This window comes from Moschus berezovskii, chromosome 6 (assembly GCF_049115385.1).
Source record: "Moschus berezovskii isolate FMDL1 chromosome 6, NW_MosBer_1.0, whole genome shotgun sequence".
Taxonomy (NCBI): Eukaryota; Metazoa; Chordata; class Mammalia; order Artiodactyla; family Moschidae; genus Moschus; species Moschus berezovskii.
This window is the reverse complement of record NC_142465.1, coordinates 70303048-70321390: the sequence shown is the minus strand read 5'-3', so window position 1 is coordinate 70321390 and position 18343 is coordinate 70303048. Positions and strand designations below refer to the sequence as shown.

General features: G+C 47.0%; 1 protein-coding gene across 2 annotated transcripts in view; it reads left to right on the top strand.

Annotated features, from left to right (window-relative positions):
* Positions 1–2456: 2456 nt before the first annotated feature.
* The window catches only part of GNPTAB (N-acetylglucosamine-1-phosphate transferase subunits alpha and beta), an 80019-nt gene continuing 64132 nt past the window's right edge, over positions 2457–18343 (top strand). The window contains exon 1 of one of the 2 annotated variants that reach the window (XM_055394089.2): positions 2457–2701. Coding sequence is in view for 1 of the 2 variants with exons in the window: in XM_055394088.2 (XP_055250063.2) it covers positions 2652–2768 (117 nt within the window). In the remaining variant the exon portion in view is untranslated. Of the gene's footprint in view, positions 2769–18343 lie in introns of both variants that reach the window. The other variant, XM_055394088.2, reaches the window with a different exon arrangement.

Here is an 18343-nt window from a genome sequence, read left to right as displayed (position 1 = left end):
AGGAGTTATTTCAACTTTGTATCAATCAACTAGTTAAAGCTCTCTGTTTAGGGTCATTTTCTTATCAAGCTCAAGGTATGCCTTCCGAGTACACCATATCTATACTTGAGGTTTATATTTTGTAAGCCCAGGGCAAGAGGCTCTTCATTGTGTAGGATTGTTTTACTTTGGTTGTTCATTTTTCATCAAGACTGAACAAAAGGTGACTCAGAGGTAGATGGTGTTTAGGTGCCCAACACTTAAAGCATTCCTGTCTCCTGAGTTTCAAACTCATTGAGAATATGGTGTAAGATACAGACAGATGGAGATGGATGCATCGGCTTTAGTGCTGATATGGTTAATTGAAGAATGTTGTTCACCTCTTTGAACCAGCAAGCAGCTAATATTTTCTCTCTGAATGAAACACACTTTCTAGGCCCAGGCCCAGGCTGGGCCATAGATGCTCCTATGGTTGGCAGATGGTGGATGAGAACTTCTGCCTCTGGCAGAAAAGCTCAATTTCTTGCAACCTTGCCAGTCAGGTACCTCCCTCCTCTCCTGGGATGAGGGGTGGAAAGAGACACAAGGAGTGTTAATAAAATATTGAAAGAGAAAACTGTGTGTCCTGATAGGAAATATTGTCATTGCAAACTCTTTGAGATTTAAGTCCTCTCGTTTTATCCAGTCTACCCTAAAGGAAATCAACCATGAATAATCATTGGAAGGACCAATGCTGACATTGAAGCTCCAATACTTTGGCCACCTGATGCGAAGAGCTGACTCATTGGAAGAGACCCTGATGCTGTGAAAGATTGAAGGCAAGAGAAGAGGGTGACAGAGGACAAGATGGTTGCGCAGCATCAATGGACATGAGTTTGAGCAAACTGCGGAAGATGGTGAAGGACAGGGAAACCTGGCGTGCTGCAGTCCACGGGGGTGAAAAGAACTGGACACGACTGAGCGACTAAACAACAACAACACTGTCCACAGGCTTCCCAGGTGGCTCAGTGGTGAAGAACCCGCCTGGCAACGCATGAGCCACAGGAGACTCAGGTTCAATTTCTGGGTCAGGAAGATCCCCTGGAGTAGGAAATGGTAGCCTACTCCAGTATTTTTGCCTGGGAAATCCCAGGGACAGAGGAGCCTGGTGGGCTACAGTCTGTGGGATTGCAAAGAGTCAGACACGACTGAGCATGCATGCACGGATACTGTCCACACCCCCTCTTCTATCTGAAGGCCCTCTTAAAAATCACCTGGTGCTAAAGTAGAAATAACTGACCTCCTTTGTATGGGTTCCCATCCAATACATGGCACACACAACGTCTGTTGTAACAACTTTTTTTCTTTTTAAATAGTATCTAGTGGTTTCTGTGTTTATCTTCCCAACTAGATTCTCTGTGGGGACAGTGGCCAGATCTAGTTCATTTCTGACTTTTTTTGGCCCTGCCTGAAAAACAACACGGGGGACTGGGAGATCTTAGTTTCCCAACCAGGGATGTAGCCCTAGGCCCCTGCAGTGGAAGGGAGAAGTCCTAATCACTGGACAGCCAAGGAATTCCCTCTAGTTCATTTTTGAATACCTGACATCAAGCACCCTGCCAGACACTGGACACTAAATACATATTTAATAAATAGATGAATGAATGAATTTAATTTTTGGCACATTTAGTGGTGTTGGAGAAGGCTCTTGAGAGTCCCTTGGACTGCAAGTAGATCCAACCAGTCCATTCTAAAGGAGATCAGTCCTGGGTGTTCGTTGGAAGGACTGATGCTGAAGCTGAAACTCCAATACTTTGGCCACCTGATGCAAAAACCTGACTCGTTTGAAAAGACCCGACTCATTTGAAAAGACCCTGATGCTGGGAAAAAATTGAGGGCAGGAGGAGAAAGGGATAACAGAGGATGAGATGGTTGGGTGGCATCACGGACTCGATGGACATGGGTTTGGGTGGACTCCAGGAGTTGGTGATGGACAGGGAGGCCTGGCGTGCTGTGATTCATGGGGTTGCAAAGAGTCGGACACGACTGAGCGACTGAACTGAAATGAACTGGGTCCTTCAAATTCCTCTTTCAACAATATGGTTAGATAGCAGGAGGGGAAAAGAGATCTATAACAGCGTCTCCTCTCAGCGTGGTGAAAAACCATGATTTGCCAATCATTGTAAATGCAGGAAGGGTTTTGTGCATAAAAACACTGGTGCCAATGCACCAGTGTCTGGGGCACGGCCTCCTTACAGCGGCCTGTCCTGTCTGGTCGCCGGCACAACTCAGTTTCAAGGATCCCTGCCAGGCCCGAAGAGCGCATCGCGCATGCGCAGTCACGGGGCCTCGCGCCTGTCCTCCGCCCCTCCGCCCTCCAGGTGGCGCTGCCGGCCCGGCCGCCGCCGCTGCCGCCGCCGTCTTTAACCCTGCTAGACTGGGGCGGCGCCGGCTGCCTAGGGGGCCGCGCGACCGCCCCGCCGCTCGGAGGGCGTGGGTTCCGCTCCCGGAAGCGGCGGCCGCGGCGTGGAGCCGAGCGGGCGTCGGTCCCCGGAGCGGCAATGCGCGGCGGCCCGAGGCTGTGAGCTGAGCGCGGCGGCCCTGCGGGGGCCGCGGAATGGCGGCTCGCTGAGGCGGCCGCGGCGGCGTCTCCGACTCCCCGGGCGCGGCGCGGCGCGGCGGCGGCCGGGGTGATGCTGCTCAAGCTCTTGCAGAGACAGACCTATACCTGCCTGTCCCACAGGTATGGGCTCTACGTCTGTTTCGTGGGCGTCGTTGTCACCATCGTCTCCGCCTTCCAGTTCGGAGAGGTGAGTAGCGGCGCGGGAGCCCTCGGCAGGGCTCCCTGGACCGGCCCGACCGCGCGCTGCACTCTTGCCTCCCCATCCTCCCTGCGGACGCGGGGCTAAGCCCCGCGCCTGCCCTTCCCTCGGGGGCGCCGTCAACTCAGGCAGAGCTCCTCTCCGGGCTGCGGCTTCAGCATCTGGGGTCCAGATCTCGCCTCCCTACGGTTCGGGAGATCCGCGCTCCTTCTGCCGAATCCTTTTCCCTCCGGCTGCCTTCAGCGGAGTCCCCGAGTCATTTGACTTTCTCCCAAAGGCCTTGTTCTGCACGCAGCCCCCCTCCCGGGACCCAAAATTCCTAAATTTCACCGAATTCTCAGTCTTTGCCCCTCCTGCGGCTTTCTTCTCCAGTGTCACCCTTATAACCTTTTCCCTTTACAGAGTAGCTTTATATTCTTGAATCCCGTTTCTTCCCGGATCTCAAAACTTTGTCCAAGAGGGGTGTTTTCTTGGCCCGTGAATTTGCTGCGGGGAGAGTGTACTGGCCCCAAATTTAAAGGATTTACACGTGAAAGGTTTTTTTTTTCCCTTACATTTTTGTTGTCTTTTTTGAAACAGCTTAATCTGTTAACCTTTAGAGGCTGTACTGGTAGATGTACATACACTGGTGTGGGAGCGACCCTGACAGCTCCTGCTTTTCTCGATCATAAGATAGCTGAGGCTAGGGCCCCTTCATGTGACCATGATGCCCTTAACCATCTTGGACTCCAGCACCCAATCTCTTGAAAACCAGCACAAGCCTTCAGGTCATGGGATATGCTAATAACTTAGATTCCGGATCACACAAGCCCAACCTTTTCTAATCTGCTCTTAGTTGATAATGCATAAAGTAACTCGGTATGATTGTAAACCCTACAGGGTCCAAGCAACAGGTTTGGCAGGTGGAAACACCGAGGTTTAGTAGATTTTGCGCCCCTCTGGATATGGACTTTAAACATTTTCTTGAGTGAAATGTTGGCTTGAGCCCTTTGGTTGAGGTTGCATAGTTATTTCACGATTGATCATCCAATACGGTATTCTTTGTTGTAAACAAATGTGTAGGAGACTGAGTAGGCGAGAACTGAAAGTGTACCTGGATGTGATTTTAGAGAACACCCCATTTTAAAATGTGGCCGTAGCACCTGGAAGAAAGTTGTGTTTTCAGGTTGTTAGAAATCCATCTCTTCATTTTAATACATGTATATGTATTTTGGGAGGGGGTGGGTAAGAGGTTGCAAAGCGTTTTATTTTACTTTTTTAAATTTTTATTTAATAAATGGTATAAAGCACAATGCCAAAAACATTAACAGTTAAAATTTCACCAAATGGAAAAGTGCTATGGCGTGCTGTTCAGAAATGCCCCGTTATACATATGCTATGTGCACAGAATATATGTGCATTTCCAACATAAAGTCTGGACTCATGCTGGATTCTGGGCTCCATAAGAGAGGGTGCTGTCTTTAACCACTGTGACCAGGCAATGTGCCAGGTAATGCCAGAGTATACAGTCTAAATATTTGTCTGATGAATGAATAAATTATATGGGACAGTTTCCAGGTTTCCAGTTTTAGTAGTTCTTGGTCTAGGGACTGATGAAAAGAAGTCTTCTTAAGTAAGGGTTGTGAAAGCGACCCAGACCTCCAAGTGTGAAATATGTACCTAATATTGTACCACCTGCTGTTCTGTTTTGTTTCATATATTGCACTTTAATACAGTGATCGTATGTATACCGAGTCGTGTCCCATTGCTGATAGAAGATTTGTAAGGCGAGTGCAGAGAGAAAGAGAGCGAGCCGGGGAGTCAGGCAAGAAAAGGAAATTTATTAGAGGGAAAAGAGAGGGTGACTGGCTCTCAAGGAGAACCAGCGTTCTCCCTTTCTGACGGAGTCCTTCTTATACCCCACCAATGAAAAAGTGTCTGAAGGGATGGTCACATAGCCACAGGTCTGGAATCTGGTGGTCTTGCAGCTTTGAGAAGATAAGCGCCAGTGAGATAATGGGATGCCATTTGGGCAATTTGGTCAGTCCTACAGATCACTGTGATTTTATTCTTTGTTTGCAAGGTCGACATAAAGAGCCATCTTATCAATGAGATCCCATTTAGGCCCTGTCATTCCAGCCTTTTGATTTAGGATAAGGGCCGAAGGTCAATCATCTGTAACTGCTTCCTGCGGGACAGGGGCTTCGTGAGGGTAAAGTAAGAAAAGTCTGGAATGCAGATCAAGGGGATTTGTATGGGGTCAAAATTTTTGATAATCTGAGTGCGTAGAAGTAGCTCATGGGTAGTTCAGTTGGTGAAGGCTTGCAAGTGGTCCTGAAGAAATTTTGAAAAAAGATGCATTAAACATGGGCTGAAAGTTAGAATAAGGGTTAGTAGAAGGAGAGGGCCTAGAAAAGGTAGGACCCAGGGCATCCAGTTCCAATTACTTAACCAGTTTTCCCATGAATTACTGAGGTGTTGGCGTATTCTCGAGGCCCTGTTTGTCAGATTTCTTGCTGCTTCCTTTACAACACTTGATTTATTGGTGTAGAAACAGCAGGCTTCCTCCAAAAATAGGCATAGGCCTCCTTTTCCTGCTGTGAGGAGGTCTAATCCTCTTCTGTTTTGGAGGACTACGGCTACCAGGGAATCTACGGCTACCAGGGAATCTAGCTGGTTTTGGATAGTGATAAGGCTGTTAGTTATTTCTTCTAGGCTGTCAGTGAGGTCTTTAGAAAGGCTTTGATAGTAATTAAAAGAGGTTGTGAGTCCTGCGGTCCCTGTCCCAATCCCAGCGGCTATTCCTAAACCAATTAATAGAGGAATGAATTGAATTGCCTGTCTGGGTCAGTTATGAGTTTGTGGGATAGGAAGGGTCTGATTGTTAGGAGCAATGGAAATATCTGGGGCCAGATATACCAGGGTTCATGTTCCTGACCAGTTAGTAGGAAGACATAAATAAGTAGTGGTTCCACATAAGCAAAATATTCCAGGAGTAAGAAGACAGCAGCTGAAATCAATAGCAAATAGGAGTCTTCCTGGGAAATTGTTAGTAGTCTGTGAAACTGACAGTGAACTCACCAGTGTAGCCCCTACAAGAGGAGCATTTACACCAAATGCAGAAGGGAGTCTGCCTGAGAAAGTAAGAGAATGTCCTGCAGTTCCTGAGACATGATAGACAGATCGGCCTGAAGGGAAGGAGAAATGTGAAGTATGACTACAGAGGTTTGTCAGTATAGTTCCTAGCTGGGGGTAAGAATTGTTCTTAGAGTTTTGTCTGGAAATACAGAAAGGAGCCTGTTGTAGATGAATGTCAGAGTGGTGGATGTTAAGGAGCAGTAACCAGGCTAGATCAGAGGGTGGGCTTGGGATAGTAATTGAGACTTTGAGAGAAGGTCTCTCCCAAGAATAGGAGTGGGGCATTTTGGGAGTATGAGAAAAGAATGGGGAAATGGGGTATCTTGAAGTGTGCAAGATAGAGGCTCGGTTATTCGTGGTGTAGATATTAAACCGTCAACCCCCATAACAGAGACCTGAGAGACCTTGGTTTTTCCGGAGTAGGCAGGCATAGGAGACTAAGTGGCTCCTGTGTCAATGAGAAAGGAGATCAGTTTACCTGCCACTGTAACAGTTACCCTGGGCTCCTTAGAGGTGATGAGAGTCGGGGCCTGGGGCCCTGGGCACCTTCAGTCTAAAGTGGAGAGTCCGAGAAGGCCGGGCAGAGCTGGGTCTGAGGACTCCTGTCCCGGACCAGGAGGGGATGTCCGGATCCCTGGAGGGGGATTTGGGCAGTCGACATTCCCCTGTCCCTTTATGCCACAGCTGGGACATGGACCTGGAGGGGGCCTTGACTTTAGGAATGAGTGGGTCCAGTGGCCTTCTTTGCCGCATTTGAAGCAGGGCCCAGGTGGCTTCCTTTCTTTGTTGGCTGATGGAGGCTTGGAGCCATGTAGGGCAGTGGCTAAAAGGTGGTGTTTGGCCTGATCTCATTGGGCCTTCTCTAGCTTTGCCTGTTCTTCTCGGTTATTGAAAATCTTTAAGGCTAAATTTAAAAGGTTTTGTTGAGGGGCTTGAGGGCTTTCTGCCTGTTTTAGTTTCTTTCAGATATCTGGGGACGACTGGGAGATAAAATGGGTGTTAAGGAAAGTGGTGCCCCCTGCTGAAGTGGGGTCTAAATTTGTATATTTTTGTAGCGCTTCTATTAACCTGGATAGAAATTGTAGTGGGTTTTCATCTAGCCCTTGAGTTATTTCCTGGAGCTGATCAAAGTTGATGGCTTTATGCCCTGCCTTTTCAAGGCACACAGTGAGGCAAGCAACCATGTGATTACGGGCTGCTTGTCCAGGTCTCCCTGCCTGATAATCCCAGTTGGGATCTTCTCGGGGGACAGATGTCGCCCCTACAGGCCTCGTGTCAGCTGTCCTGTGTATCTCATCAGCATGCGCCTGAGAGGCTTGCCATACTTGTTCCTTTTCTTCTGTGAGAAGAGTGGAGGAAAGTATGATGCAAATATCATGCCAGGTTAAGTCATAAGACTGGGTAAGGTACTTGAATTCTTTTAGATAATTATCCGGGTTTGAGGAGAAGGAGCCAAGGCGCTTTTCAGTCTGAGATAGGTTGGTGAGGGAGAATGGGACGTGAACAATGCTTTCTGCTCCAGCTACTTCCCGTAAAGGGAGGGGGGTGGGCAGGGGAAGGAGCGGGGTCCTGCAGTGAAGTTTCCTATTTTAAAGTTGTTCAGACCGGGTACTGGGAGGGGATCTAGGGAGTAAAGCCTTGGGACCCTCAGGGTAGAGGGTGGGGCTGAGGTCTCCGAGCTTATCTCAGGCCCAGGCTGGGGAGTGGGGTTGGGAGCTGTGGCTTGAGAAAGAGGGAGGGAGGAGGGGAGGTTGTGGAGCTGGATCTGGAGTGGCTGCAAGGGGATTGATAGGAGGTGGGCTGTGGTCGGAAGGGTTGAAGGAAGAAAAAGAAAAGTCTGAACAGGGATCTGGAGACATTGTATTAGGAGGATGTGGCCCAGAGTGGGCTAGGTGTATTTGAGAAGTAGGACAGAATTCACAGAGAGAGGATTGAGAGCGAAGAGCAAAGCAAGACTGAATATAAGGGATTTCTAACCACTTGCTATTACGGTGGCAGAAGTTATCGAGGCCCCATAGAGTATTATGATCAAGAATTCCATTTCTGGCCACTGGGACCTGTTATCGAGTCTGTATTCTGCCCACACAGTGTTAGAATAGTAAATAAGTCTTTTTGGTCTTATCTCTCCCTTGGAAGGCTGAAGCTTTTAGGTTTCGGAGAAGGCATCTTAGAGGAGTAGATTTTGAGGGCTGGGATTGAGAATTTCCTATTGTGGCCGAATAGGGAGGTTAGACAAGGGCAAGAGAAAGCAAGGAGAAAGTTCCGAGAGAAAAGGCGTCCCCATTCTCAGGACTTTCTCAGAGAGTAAAAATAGTCTGCTTTGAAATGGGCGTCCCCTATTTCAAAGTCAGATGGGGCGCAAGACCGCGGGCACGTTGGCCCGAGGGCCGTGGGGGTCCTCCCGCCTAGTGCTGGGGCTTGGAAAGGAGGCGAGAGAGAGGATCCGAGGGAATGGGATTTCACTCACCCTTGTAACGGGTGGATGAAATGTGGGCCGGTGTGTGTATGTCAGTCCAGCAAGGCAAGTGGAGAGTCCCGTCCAGGAGCTCGTCTCAGTTTTTCGGCAAGGTCCGAGGGGAGGGGACCACCCAGTTGTGGTGGATCTTCCCTCCTGGGTTCCGGCCCCAGAATGTGAGGTGAGTGCAGAGAGAAAGAGAGCGAGCCGGGCAGTCAGGCAAGAAAAGGAAATTTATTACAGGGGAAAGAGAGGGTGACTGGCTCTCAAGGAGAACCAGCGTTCTCCCTTTCTGACGGAGTCCTTCTTATACCCTACCAATGAAAAAGTCTCTGAAGGGATGGTCACATAGCCAGAGGTCTGTAATTTGGTGGTCTTGCAGCTTTGAGAAGATAAGCGCCAGTGAGATAACGGGATGCATTTGGGCAGTTTGGTCAGTCTCACAGATCATCTTTTTTTGGGGTGTTAGTTCTAAAAGGTCTGTAGGTCTTCATGCTGCTGCTGAGTCGCTTCAGTCGTGTGTCCGACTCTGTGCGACCCCATAGACGGCAGCCCACCAGGCTCCCCCATCTCTGGGCTTCTCCAGGCAAGAACACTGGAGTGGGTTGCCATAGAACCGTTCAACTTCAGCTTCCTCAGCATTACTGGTCGGGGCATAGACTTGGATTACCATGATATTGAATGGTTTGCCTTGGAAATGAACAGAGATCATTCTGTCCTTTTTGAGATTGCATCCAAGTACTACATTCGGACTCTTGTTGACTATGATGGCTCCTCCTGAACTGAACTGAACACAGATCATTGTGATTTTATTCTTCATTTGCAAGGTCGACATAACTAGCCGTCTTATCAATGAGACCCCATGTGGGCCCTATCAAGATTATTTTGGCCTGAGTACTTTTAAGTTTTAAATTTTGTGTGTTCCATGCCTGGCTATTTATTTATCAAAAGAAAGTCTAGAAATGGCCACAGATCTTAAAGTTTGGAACTCTTAAGCTTGTGTCTGTGGTTTCTCAAATAGTCTGTGCTATCTCTTGTATGATCTTCAAAAGGATATTTAACTTTTCCAATCTTCAGCTTCCTCATCTTTAAAAAAGAGGCAGAATTACTTTCTTCATAGAGTTCATGCATGCGTGCAAGGTTGCTTCAGTTGTGTCTGACACTTTGTGACCCCATGGACTATAGTCTGCCAGGTCCTCTGTCCATGGGATTCTCCAGGCATGAATACTGCCTGGAGTGGGTTCCCATGCCCTCCTCTAGGGGATCTTCCTGACCCAGGGATCGAACCCCTATCTCTTCCTTCTCCTGTGTTGGCAGGCAGGTCAGATTCTTTACCACTCGCACCACCTGGGAATAGTGAGGATCAAATAAGTCATGTCTGCAAAAGACCTTTCGGTTCCTGGCATATGACAGGCTCTCATTAAGTGGTAGAACTTCATCTGCTGTTTTTATTGTCACCAACTATCTTACGCCCTTACTACTTAATTTGAAACAGATCTTTGAAGTAGAATACACTCATAATACAGCTAATGGTGGTGGTGGTTTAGTCTTTCAGTTGTGACTGTGACCCCTTGGACTGTAGCCCACCAGGCTCCTCTGTCCATGGGATTTCCCAAGCAAGGAGACTGGTGTTGATTACCATTTCCTTCTGCAGGGGATAGTCCCAACCTCGGGATCAAACCCATCTCTCCTGCCTGGCAGATTCTTTACCACTGAGCCACCTGGAAAACCAATACAGTTAATATTACCAACTTAATAATAGCTTCACTAATTGTAATGGATAGAAGGATGAAGAAGATCATTGTTAATCATTGTTAATTACCACTTTTTTCTCTCTCTTAGGGTAAGTGGTATTGGCTGCTACTTTTTGGTAAGCCATTTGTACACTCGTCCAAATTTTTAGGAAGAAAAATGGAGTTGAGGGAGGGAAGTATTAAAAGCACACATATATATATATTTTCCCTTTGAGTCAGGTACTTTCTAGAGAGACCTTGGGAACTCTGATTGAACAAAAGTAGAACCCAATACAAACCCACAGGGAGGGCCCTCTGGATAGGGACCAATGTCCACTGAAGTGCATTGCCTTAGGTGATGGTAGCAGGTAAACTAGTTGATCTGGGCAAGACCTGTGGCCTCTGGGAGCCTGTTTCCTCATCTATAGATGAATGATTATCCCTTTTAGCTCAGAGACTTCTGATTTTAAATGTTTGTCCTCTGTTGATATTGTGTAGACTTTATTTTTTGGACCATGCCAGGTGGCATGTGGGATCTTAGTTCCCCGACCAGGGATCAAACCTGTGCCTCCTGCAGTGGAAGTGCAGAGTCTTAACCACTGGACCACCAGGGAAGTCCCTGTGTAGACTTTAACACTTGCTTTTGAAGTAAAAGATGTTATTTCAGGGTCACCATCATTATTTAGTACATTTTATATGCAAATCCACAATCCCATATCTGAAAATTCTACTGAATTACCTCAGTATCTTTCAGAATGAAACGTGTGAGTATTCACAGTCAGTTAGGAAAATAAAGACTGTAAATAACTTCAAGTCAGTTTAGGTCAGGTTTTGCCACCAAATGAGGTCAGGTCAGGTTTTGCTACCAAATAAAGATATACAGTGTTGAAAGCTTTTTGGATTTTCAGGTTGTGAATAAAGGGTTGTAGATCACCTCTGGGTATGTGAGTATCACTGTGCATGCGTGTGTATAAAATATATCACTTCCTTTACGTGTCTGAGGAAGTGATACATTCCTAAGTATGGAAACAAAGAAGTATCCGAAAATGAACTTCAATGAGGAAGTCAGACAAGTTCAGATAGAATCTGCCTGTGTGGGGCAGTAACTTTTCCCTGGCCTCTCTCCTTCTCTTTTGCTCACTTGGCCTTCTTATAATTTTGAATTAGTTAGATACTGTTCCGGAGAAGGCAATGGCAAGCCACTCCAGTACTCTTGCCTAGAAAATCCCATGGATGGAGGAGCCTGGTAGGCTGCAGTCCGTGGGGTCGCTAAGGGTCGGACATGACTGAGCGACTTCACTTTTCACTTTCACACATTGGAGAAGGAAATGGCAACCCACTCCAGTGTTCTTGCCTGGAGAATCCCAGGGACGGGGGAGCCTGGTGGGCTTCCGTCTATGGGGTCACACAGAGTCGGACACGACTGAAGTGACTTAGCAGTAGCAGCAGATACTGTTCAGTGAAAAAGAAGACTGAAAACTGGGTCCAACTCTAGTTTCTCATACTGGCTCAGTTTCAAGAAAGAAATTAGTTATGTTTGTATTTGATTAGCTCCCTCATTAAACAGATACTTTTTGATTGTGTTCTTTGCCAAAGGCAAGAAGTAGGTGAAGTTACAGGAACCTGGACTGAGAACTGGGAGGCAGCCTCTGGCCTGCTTCTAGCTCCACCATACACTGACCCTCAGTGGTATTGCTTTGCGTAGATTCCTTTTGGGGGTGGAGAAGGCTTTCATTATTAAAAACTTTAATTTTTTAATTCTGACAGGTTTAAAATTTCTAGATTGGATTTCTGACACCTGCATTTTTTCTTTAATGTTCTGTGAATTTACATTTATTGGATATTTCACATGGGGAAGCATGAACTGTAATGGAGTTTGTGCTACAGAAAAAATGCCATTGGCTGCCTTGAGCCTCTGTTTTTGGCCATGCCACAAGGGTTGCAGGATCTTAGTTCCCTGACCAGGGATTGAATCTGTGCTTGGCAGTGAAAGCACAGAATCCTAACACTGGATGGCCAAGGAATTCCCATACTGAGCCTCTCTTTAAATGGTATCTTTTTTTTTGTTGTGGGGGGGTGGTTTGGAAGAGAAACATACTCTTGCTGTCAAAGCAGAGACCTTGTCATTTTTCCCTGCTGTATTCTTAGCACCTCAAAAGGGCTTGGTACCCAGTAGGTGCCAAATAAATGCTTGATGGGTGAATGAATGAATTGGGGTGATCTTAACCAACATCTCTTTAAGCTCATTTCCAGTAAAGCTAAGTTTTCTACTCTGATGCAGATCGTCTGTACTTGCCTTTTATTTCTCAGACATGATTGATCAGGTTGTACCCTACATGGTGGAAGATACTGTCAGATAAGAAGAATTTTGTACAGCTCATCCTTGGCCATCTTTGTCAGGTTGAGATGAGGCCGTGATACACCTGTGAGTAACAGTACAAGAGAGTAGGTAATTGAAAGCCTGAGTAGGTACACAGTAATGGCTTAGAAAATCAGAGGAGGGGGAGAAAATTATGGGTCGAAACATTCTAGGGGAAGTTGAGACTGTTATAAGGAGGTGGGAGCCTTTTCTTTTTGAATTATTAAGGGTTTAAAATTGTCACTGGTATTAGTCAGCAGCACTCGGTTACAAGTGAGAGAATCCCACCTCGGACCTGGGTTAGGAAAAAAGGTAGTTTTTTGATTCATGTAATTGAAAAATATAGGGTGAAATTTCTGGCTGGATCAGATCGAGGTGCTCGAATGTTATCATGAGTAGTTTTTGTTCCTGCTCTGCAGGGTTTAGTGAGTTTGGTTCTGACAGGCCTTCCCCGTATGGGAGCCAAGGTTGCTGGCAGCAACTCCAGCAGCTAGTCTTCCAGTTTAGTAACCTTCCTCATCAGTGCCAGCTAGACCCAGGACGGCCTGCCTCTCTGGGGAGTGAGTGCCCTTGTGCCCTCGTTAACCACCTCGATCATCCCTGGAGCTCTGGTTATAGGTGGGACTCTCAGTTTCAACTAAACCAGGTGAAGTGAGAGGGGCTCCCCAGAGGGAAATTAGGAGGCTGCTATCAAAAAAGGGCCAGAGCTGCAAATGTCCTCGACTGGCTGAGACAAAGCCCATTCCCTTTCCCTGGCCTTAACATGGACACGTTGACCCTGTGAATGTGTCGGCCTTTAGCCCTTTACCTTGTTCTGGAAGATGTGAAAGTGGGTTGTTTCCGTTTTTCATTTTTAATGTCATGTTGTTAAATTACCATGTTTTTCATTTTTAATATCATGTTGTTATTATCTGTGAAACTTGTATTCTTGGGTGGGCATATTAATGTGGAGTTTTGTTAAACACAGTGCAAGTGTGCCCTCAAAATCTTTTAGTAACGATTCAATATATATTTTTAATGGGTAATAGTTGTATTCAACTTGACTTACTCTTGAGGTCTAAATAGTGTTGACCTTATTAATGACATTAAGTAGGAAATTAAGAGAGAAAAACTTAACCCAACTTTTTTGCAGCATCTGTCACCCCCTGCAGATAGAAATGCTCACTCCCTCTTTCTTCAAGTAGACCCCCCCTCTCTGTTCTTCTCCATTCACTGTTCTTTCTCAGGCTTTAATGCTGGGTCTCCCCAGGCTTTGCTCCTTGGCCGTCTTCTCTTGGGTGGGGTTGTCATGTTTCAGACCCCCGTCCTGATGCTTGTGACTCTGTTACCAAGTCCAGGCTTGCTCTGCTCACCACATGATAGGGCAGTGAATCTGAGAGACAAGCTGTTGAGGCAAGGAATACGACTTTATTTGGAAAGCCAGCCAACTGAGAAGATGGCAGACTCAAAATAACTATCTAGGTGGGGTCTGGATGCGGGTTCTTTTACAGAGCCAGAGAGAGAGAAGCAATGGAGAGCTGAAGTCAAAAGGCAGAATAGAGAGGGACAGGCAGTGAGGAAGTCAAGTGAAAAGGGTCTTCAGTCTTGCAAAACATCTCCAGGAAGGGCCAGGCTGTGGAAGGGGGTGTGTTAATCTCTTCTTTTTTTGTGGCCATTCACAGATGGGTGGGGTCAGATTTATTTCCTTAAGAGTTGAACAAAGGCACTTTAACAGCCAGGCCCAGGGGCTGGGTCCTTTGAAACAGGCCTTTATGATTATAATAACAGCAGCAACTAAAAGCAAGTCAAAGAAACACCTTCTAACATGGAGTCAGAATTGGCTTCTTCCTGCAACAGCTCCCCATCTCCAGTGCCTTGCTCCCAGGCCTGGCTGCATACCTCCTCCTGGCTGCGTGCAGCCATGTCCCAGCCACGTCCCTGTACCTCCCTGTGACACAGGGTGCTTACTCCTCCTGGTGCTTTCTTACTGCCCCCAGACATGACTGCAGAATAATCCTTTAAATGATGTGGGATTCTTCTGGCTCCTGAGCTTTCTCGGAACATAGAGGAAGGACTTGCTCTAAGACCTCAGCAAACCTTTCCAGAAATTGACCTCAGTCGGATCATAGAACCACCCCTAACAGATAACCTTGGCAGAAGGAAGAGATTGCTTTTTGACCCATCTGATTCCTCCCATAAAGTGGGGACCCGTCTCCTGAAGATCTGTTATGAGAAGGTGGAATTCCACCGGGAAAGAATAGTTCTGTGTCTCTGGGGGCTCCTGTCTGTGACTGTCATGTTGGTGAGCACAGCCGGTGCTTTCCCACCTGCCCTTTCCTGTAGGGTTAGCTCTGCCTCTGCCCCTGGATGAGACCTCTGGTGGGCCTAACTCAGCCTGCTCTTCTCTCACTCTTAGGTAAGAAGAAGTTCTGTGGTTGCCTCAGGTGACATAACATAGTGTTAGGTCAGCATTAAAAGCCTGCAGTCACATGTCCAAACAGACCTTTGAGCCTGTTGAAGTTGAAGCTTCTTGCCTCCCTGGCCCAGGCCTGCTCCAGGTAGAAAGCCAACGACTGAAGAAGGCAGTGTGGCCATGGTGGGTTGTTTCTCTCTGCCCAGGAACTTGTTTCTGGGTTAGAGGACTGGGATGAAGGACAGGAAATGAGGGCCGGAAAGCCCTTCCTAAACAGGTGTTGTTGCTTTGGGATTCGCTGGTGTCAAAGCTCATTCTCTTCCAAGTGCTTTCAAAGGCATCCTTTAGAGACCCCACCCTGAGCACTGTCACTTGGTTTTATTCTGCTGAGAACTAATGTCCTTTTCTTTGGGTTCACTGCTTGCTCCTTCCTCAGCCCCCAGGAATCTGGCAACGCTGTGACCTTATCTCAGTGCCTGCTGCTCTAGGGGCCCACAGACCTGGTCTAAAGTGACCCTCCGCGGTACTCTCTTGTACACGGCCCATGTCTCTTGCACGAGAGACCTTCATCCTTTGTAAGAGAGGAACGATGCCTTTTTCCTCTCCTTTCCTCAGTTCTCAGTCCCATAACAAATGACAGAGCAGCAAGAGAAAAGCATACGCATTTATTTTAGGTGAGGTTTACATGACATTGGAGCCTTCGTAAGGAAATGAAGACTGAAGAGGCTGTTAAACCCGAGTGCTGTAGCTCTAGGTTTGATGAAGAGTAGAGGAGCGGGAAAATGTGACAGGGCAACAAAGGGTATGAGCTCAGAGACACGGGGACTGTTCATTCGGGTTCCTGTGGCGTCCCTCTGTCTTCTAGATAAGGGTTTCTCCTTCCTGTGTGGAGAGGGTCCCTCTGAAGGAAAGTTTTATGATCTGCTTCAGGGGAAGGCCAGAAAATCCTTTTTATCTGCCGTTTCTCAGCTTTCTTCAGCTTGAAGTCCTCAGTTTGCCAAGGTGCCATATTTTGAGGTAGCCCTTTCTGATCTCTGAAGGGGCTTCCCTGATAGCTCAGTTGGTAAAGAATCTGCCTGCAATGCGGGAAACCTGGGTTCGATCCCTGGGTTGGGAAGATGCCCTGGAGAAGGGAAAGGCTACCGACTCCAGTATTCTGGCCTAGAGAATTCCATGGACCATATAGTCTATGGGGTCACACTGAGTCGGACACGACTGAGCAACTTTCACTTTTTGATCTCAGGTGTGAGGCAAATGTTACAACCACCCAACTATGTGAACCGGAGGTTTCCACCTTTGGTGATCCTAACTGAGTCTTTTTCCTGGACTTGAGGTTTCCTGGATGGGAAAGAGGTTTCTACGCCTCTTTGTTAGATGAGGTGGAGCAGGATTAACAGAATGCCAGCCGCTTCTGAAAGCTGTCCTCTGAACCTTGCTGCCGTGATTTGGATGACTTTTAAACCACCTCCTTAGGAAACTTTGAATCTTGGTCCTGCACATCACTTGGGAATGTGGTATATGGTATTCTGGTACCTTAGAAGAAACATGTTTAGATATGTAACTTCTCAGTGCGGGTACCAATTGATTGAACTTGCCCAGGAGATGAAACTTATTTGCCGTCTCTGCACTCAGCTTTCTGGACTCAAAGATGTTATCTTTTCTGATTTTGGAATCCCTGTGCCCCAGCAAAGCACTTAAATCATTCATTTAGTTAGGAAGATTTCTGTTGCAACACGGTGCCAAGCCCCTGGGTGTAAAGAAGTGAACAAAGCCCACAGGTTCCTGCAGACAAGGAGTTTATATCCTGGTTGTGCAGTAAGACATTAAATGCGATTTATTTACAATTGTGAAAGATGCTAGAAGGGGAGAGCGTTGTGAGAGAGACCCTCAGGAGAACCTACCCTGTAGTGGCTGGGTCAGGAGAAGCTTTCTTGACATCGTTGGAGCTCAGAAGGGTCAGAATTACTGAGGCAGAGGACCGAGGAGAGCAAGTCCATTCTAGGCCATTGGTTCTCAACTGGGAGTGATGTTGCTGCCTCACCTCCACCCTCTGAGGCATTTGGCAAAGTCTGGAGGTATTTTGGGTTGTCCTGACCGGGACATTTAGCAAGTAGAGGCTAGAGATGTTGCTAACACTCTACAATGCACAGCACAGCCACCCCCCACCCTCCCCCACCCCAAGCAAATATGGTCCAGCCCCAAATATTGGTTGTGTCCCGCCTTGGAAACAGCACAGAGGTCTTGAAGTTAATGAAGGCCCATGAGGCTGGAGAGCAAGAGAAAGTGTGCTCTAGGGGAGGTTGGTGCAGCCCCTGGTAGATGCCATTCATGGTTACTGTGCACTGGCATCTAAGGAGTGGAGGCCAGGGATGCTGCTGGGATCCTGGCCATCACAGGATGTAATCAGGGGCCTTGGACTAGGCTGGTGGAGGGCAGATAGAGAGGAGTGGACAGATTTGAGAGATTTGGGAGGCAGAATCATCTGGCCTTTATGTTTCATTACGTGCCAGACACTCCACTGATACCTTGGGATTAAACTAAGCAAGACAGACAAGTTCATTTGTCCTCCCACACCCTAACTATAGGTACTCAGTGAATATTGGTTGAATGAATACTTACAAGTGATTATTTTTGCTCACTGACGGTGACTGAGCCTGTGAGGAAAGGTGGTTTAAAAGAGATGCCTCAAGTATATGAGGTACCTTGCATAGTGCCTGGTGCAGGGTGCTCAGGAAACGCCAGTTAAATGCCCAGTGCCACGTCCTAGCGCTGTTGTTCCCTTGACTACAGTGCTCTCCGTAAGACGGCAGGGGACCTACCTTCTGAGCTGACGTCCAAGGTCACACTGAAGAGTATATTCATCTCTTCTTAGAGACAGAGTAGAAAAGTTCACAGTGATTTCTTTACCCAAGTATGCTTTATAGTGGTTGATATGAAACCATAGGGGGCAATTCCATATTACTTTAATACAGCCTGCACTTTACAGGAACGTATGTTATTTTAGTTCCTTATGAAATGTGACAAACAAGTGTAACTGTGATCGGTTAGGTATATTCATAATATATCTTTTTAAGTCCTTACCGTCTTTAGATGACTTCAGTCTTGTGATCCACATGCAGTATCTTTAGCAGGTGATTAGTCAGCCTGTGTGTGATTCATATATACACTAAATTAAGCAAGGGAAAAAGTGATCTTTCCGAAATGTTACATCTAAGTCACTCTTGTGCTGGGGGAGGGAGTGCGTCTGTGATCGGACAAAACGAATTCTGTGATCGGACTGAAAGCTGTGTTACGCCCTTTAAAATTGCTTCTTCTTTTAGTTTCTAGTTTATCCCCCCTTCATTACCTCTTTCCATTAACTTCATTTCTGTTTCTTGACTAATTCTTAATTGGATAAAGCTTCTTTACCAAATTTTCCCGCGTCCATCCACTCAGCAGAGATCAGTGGAGGTGCTCATCCTGGGCTAGGTACTGTACTGCCTAAAGACACAAAGATGGTTACTTTTC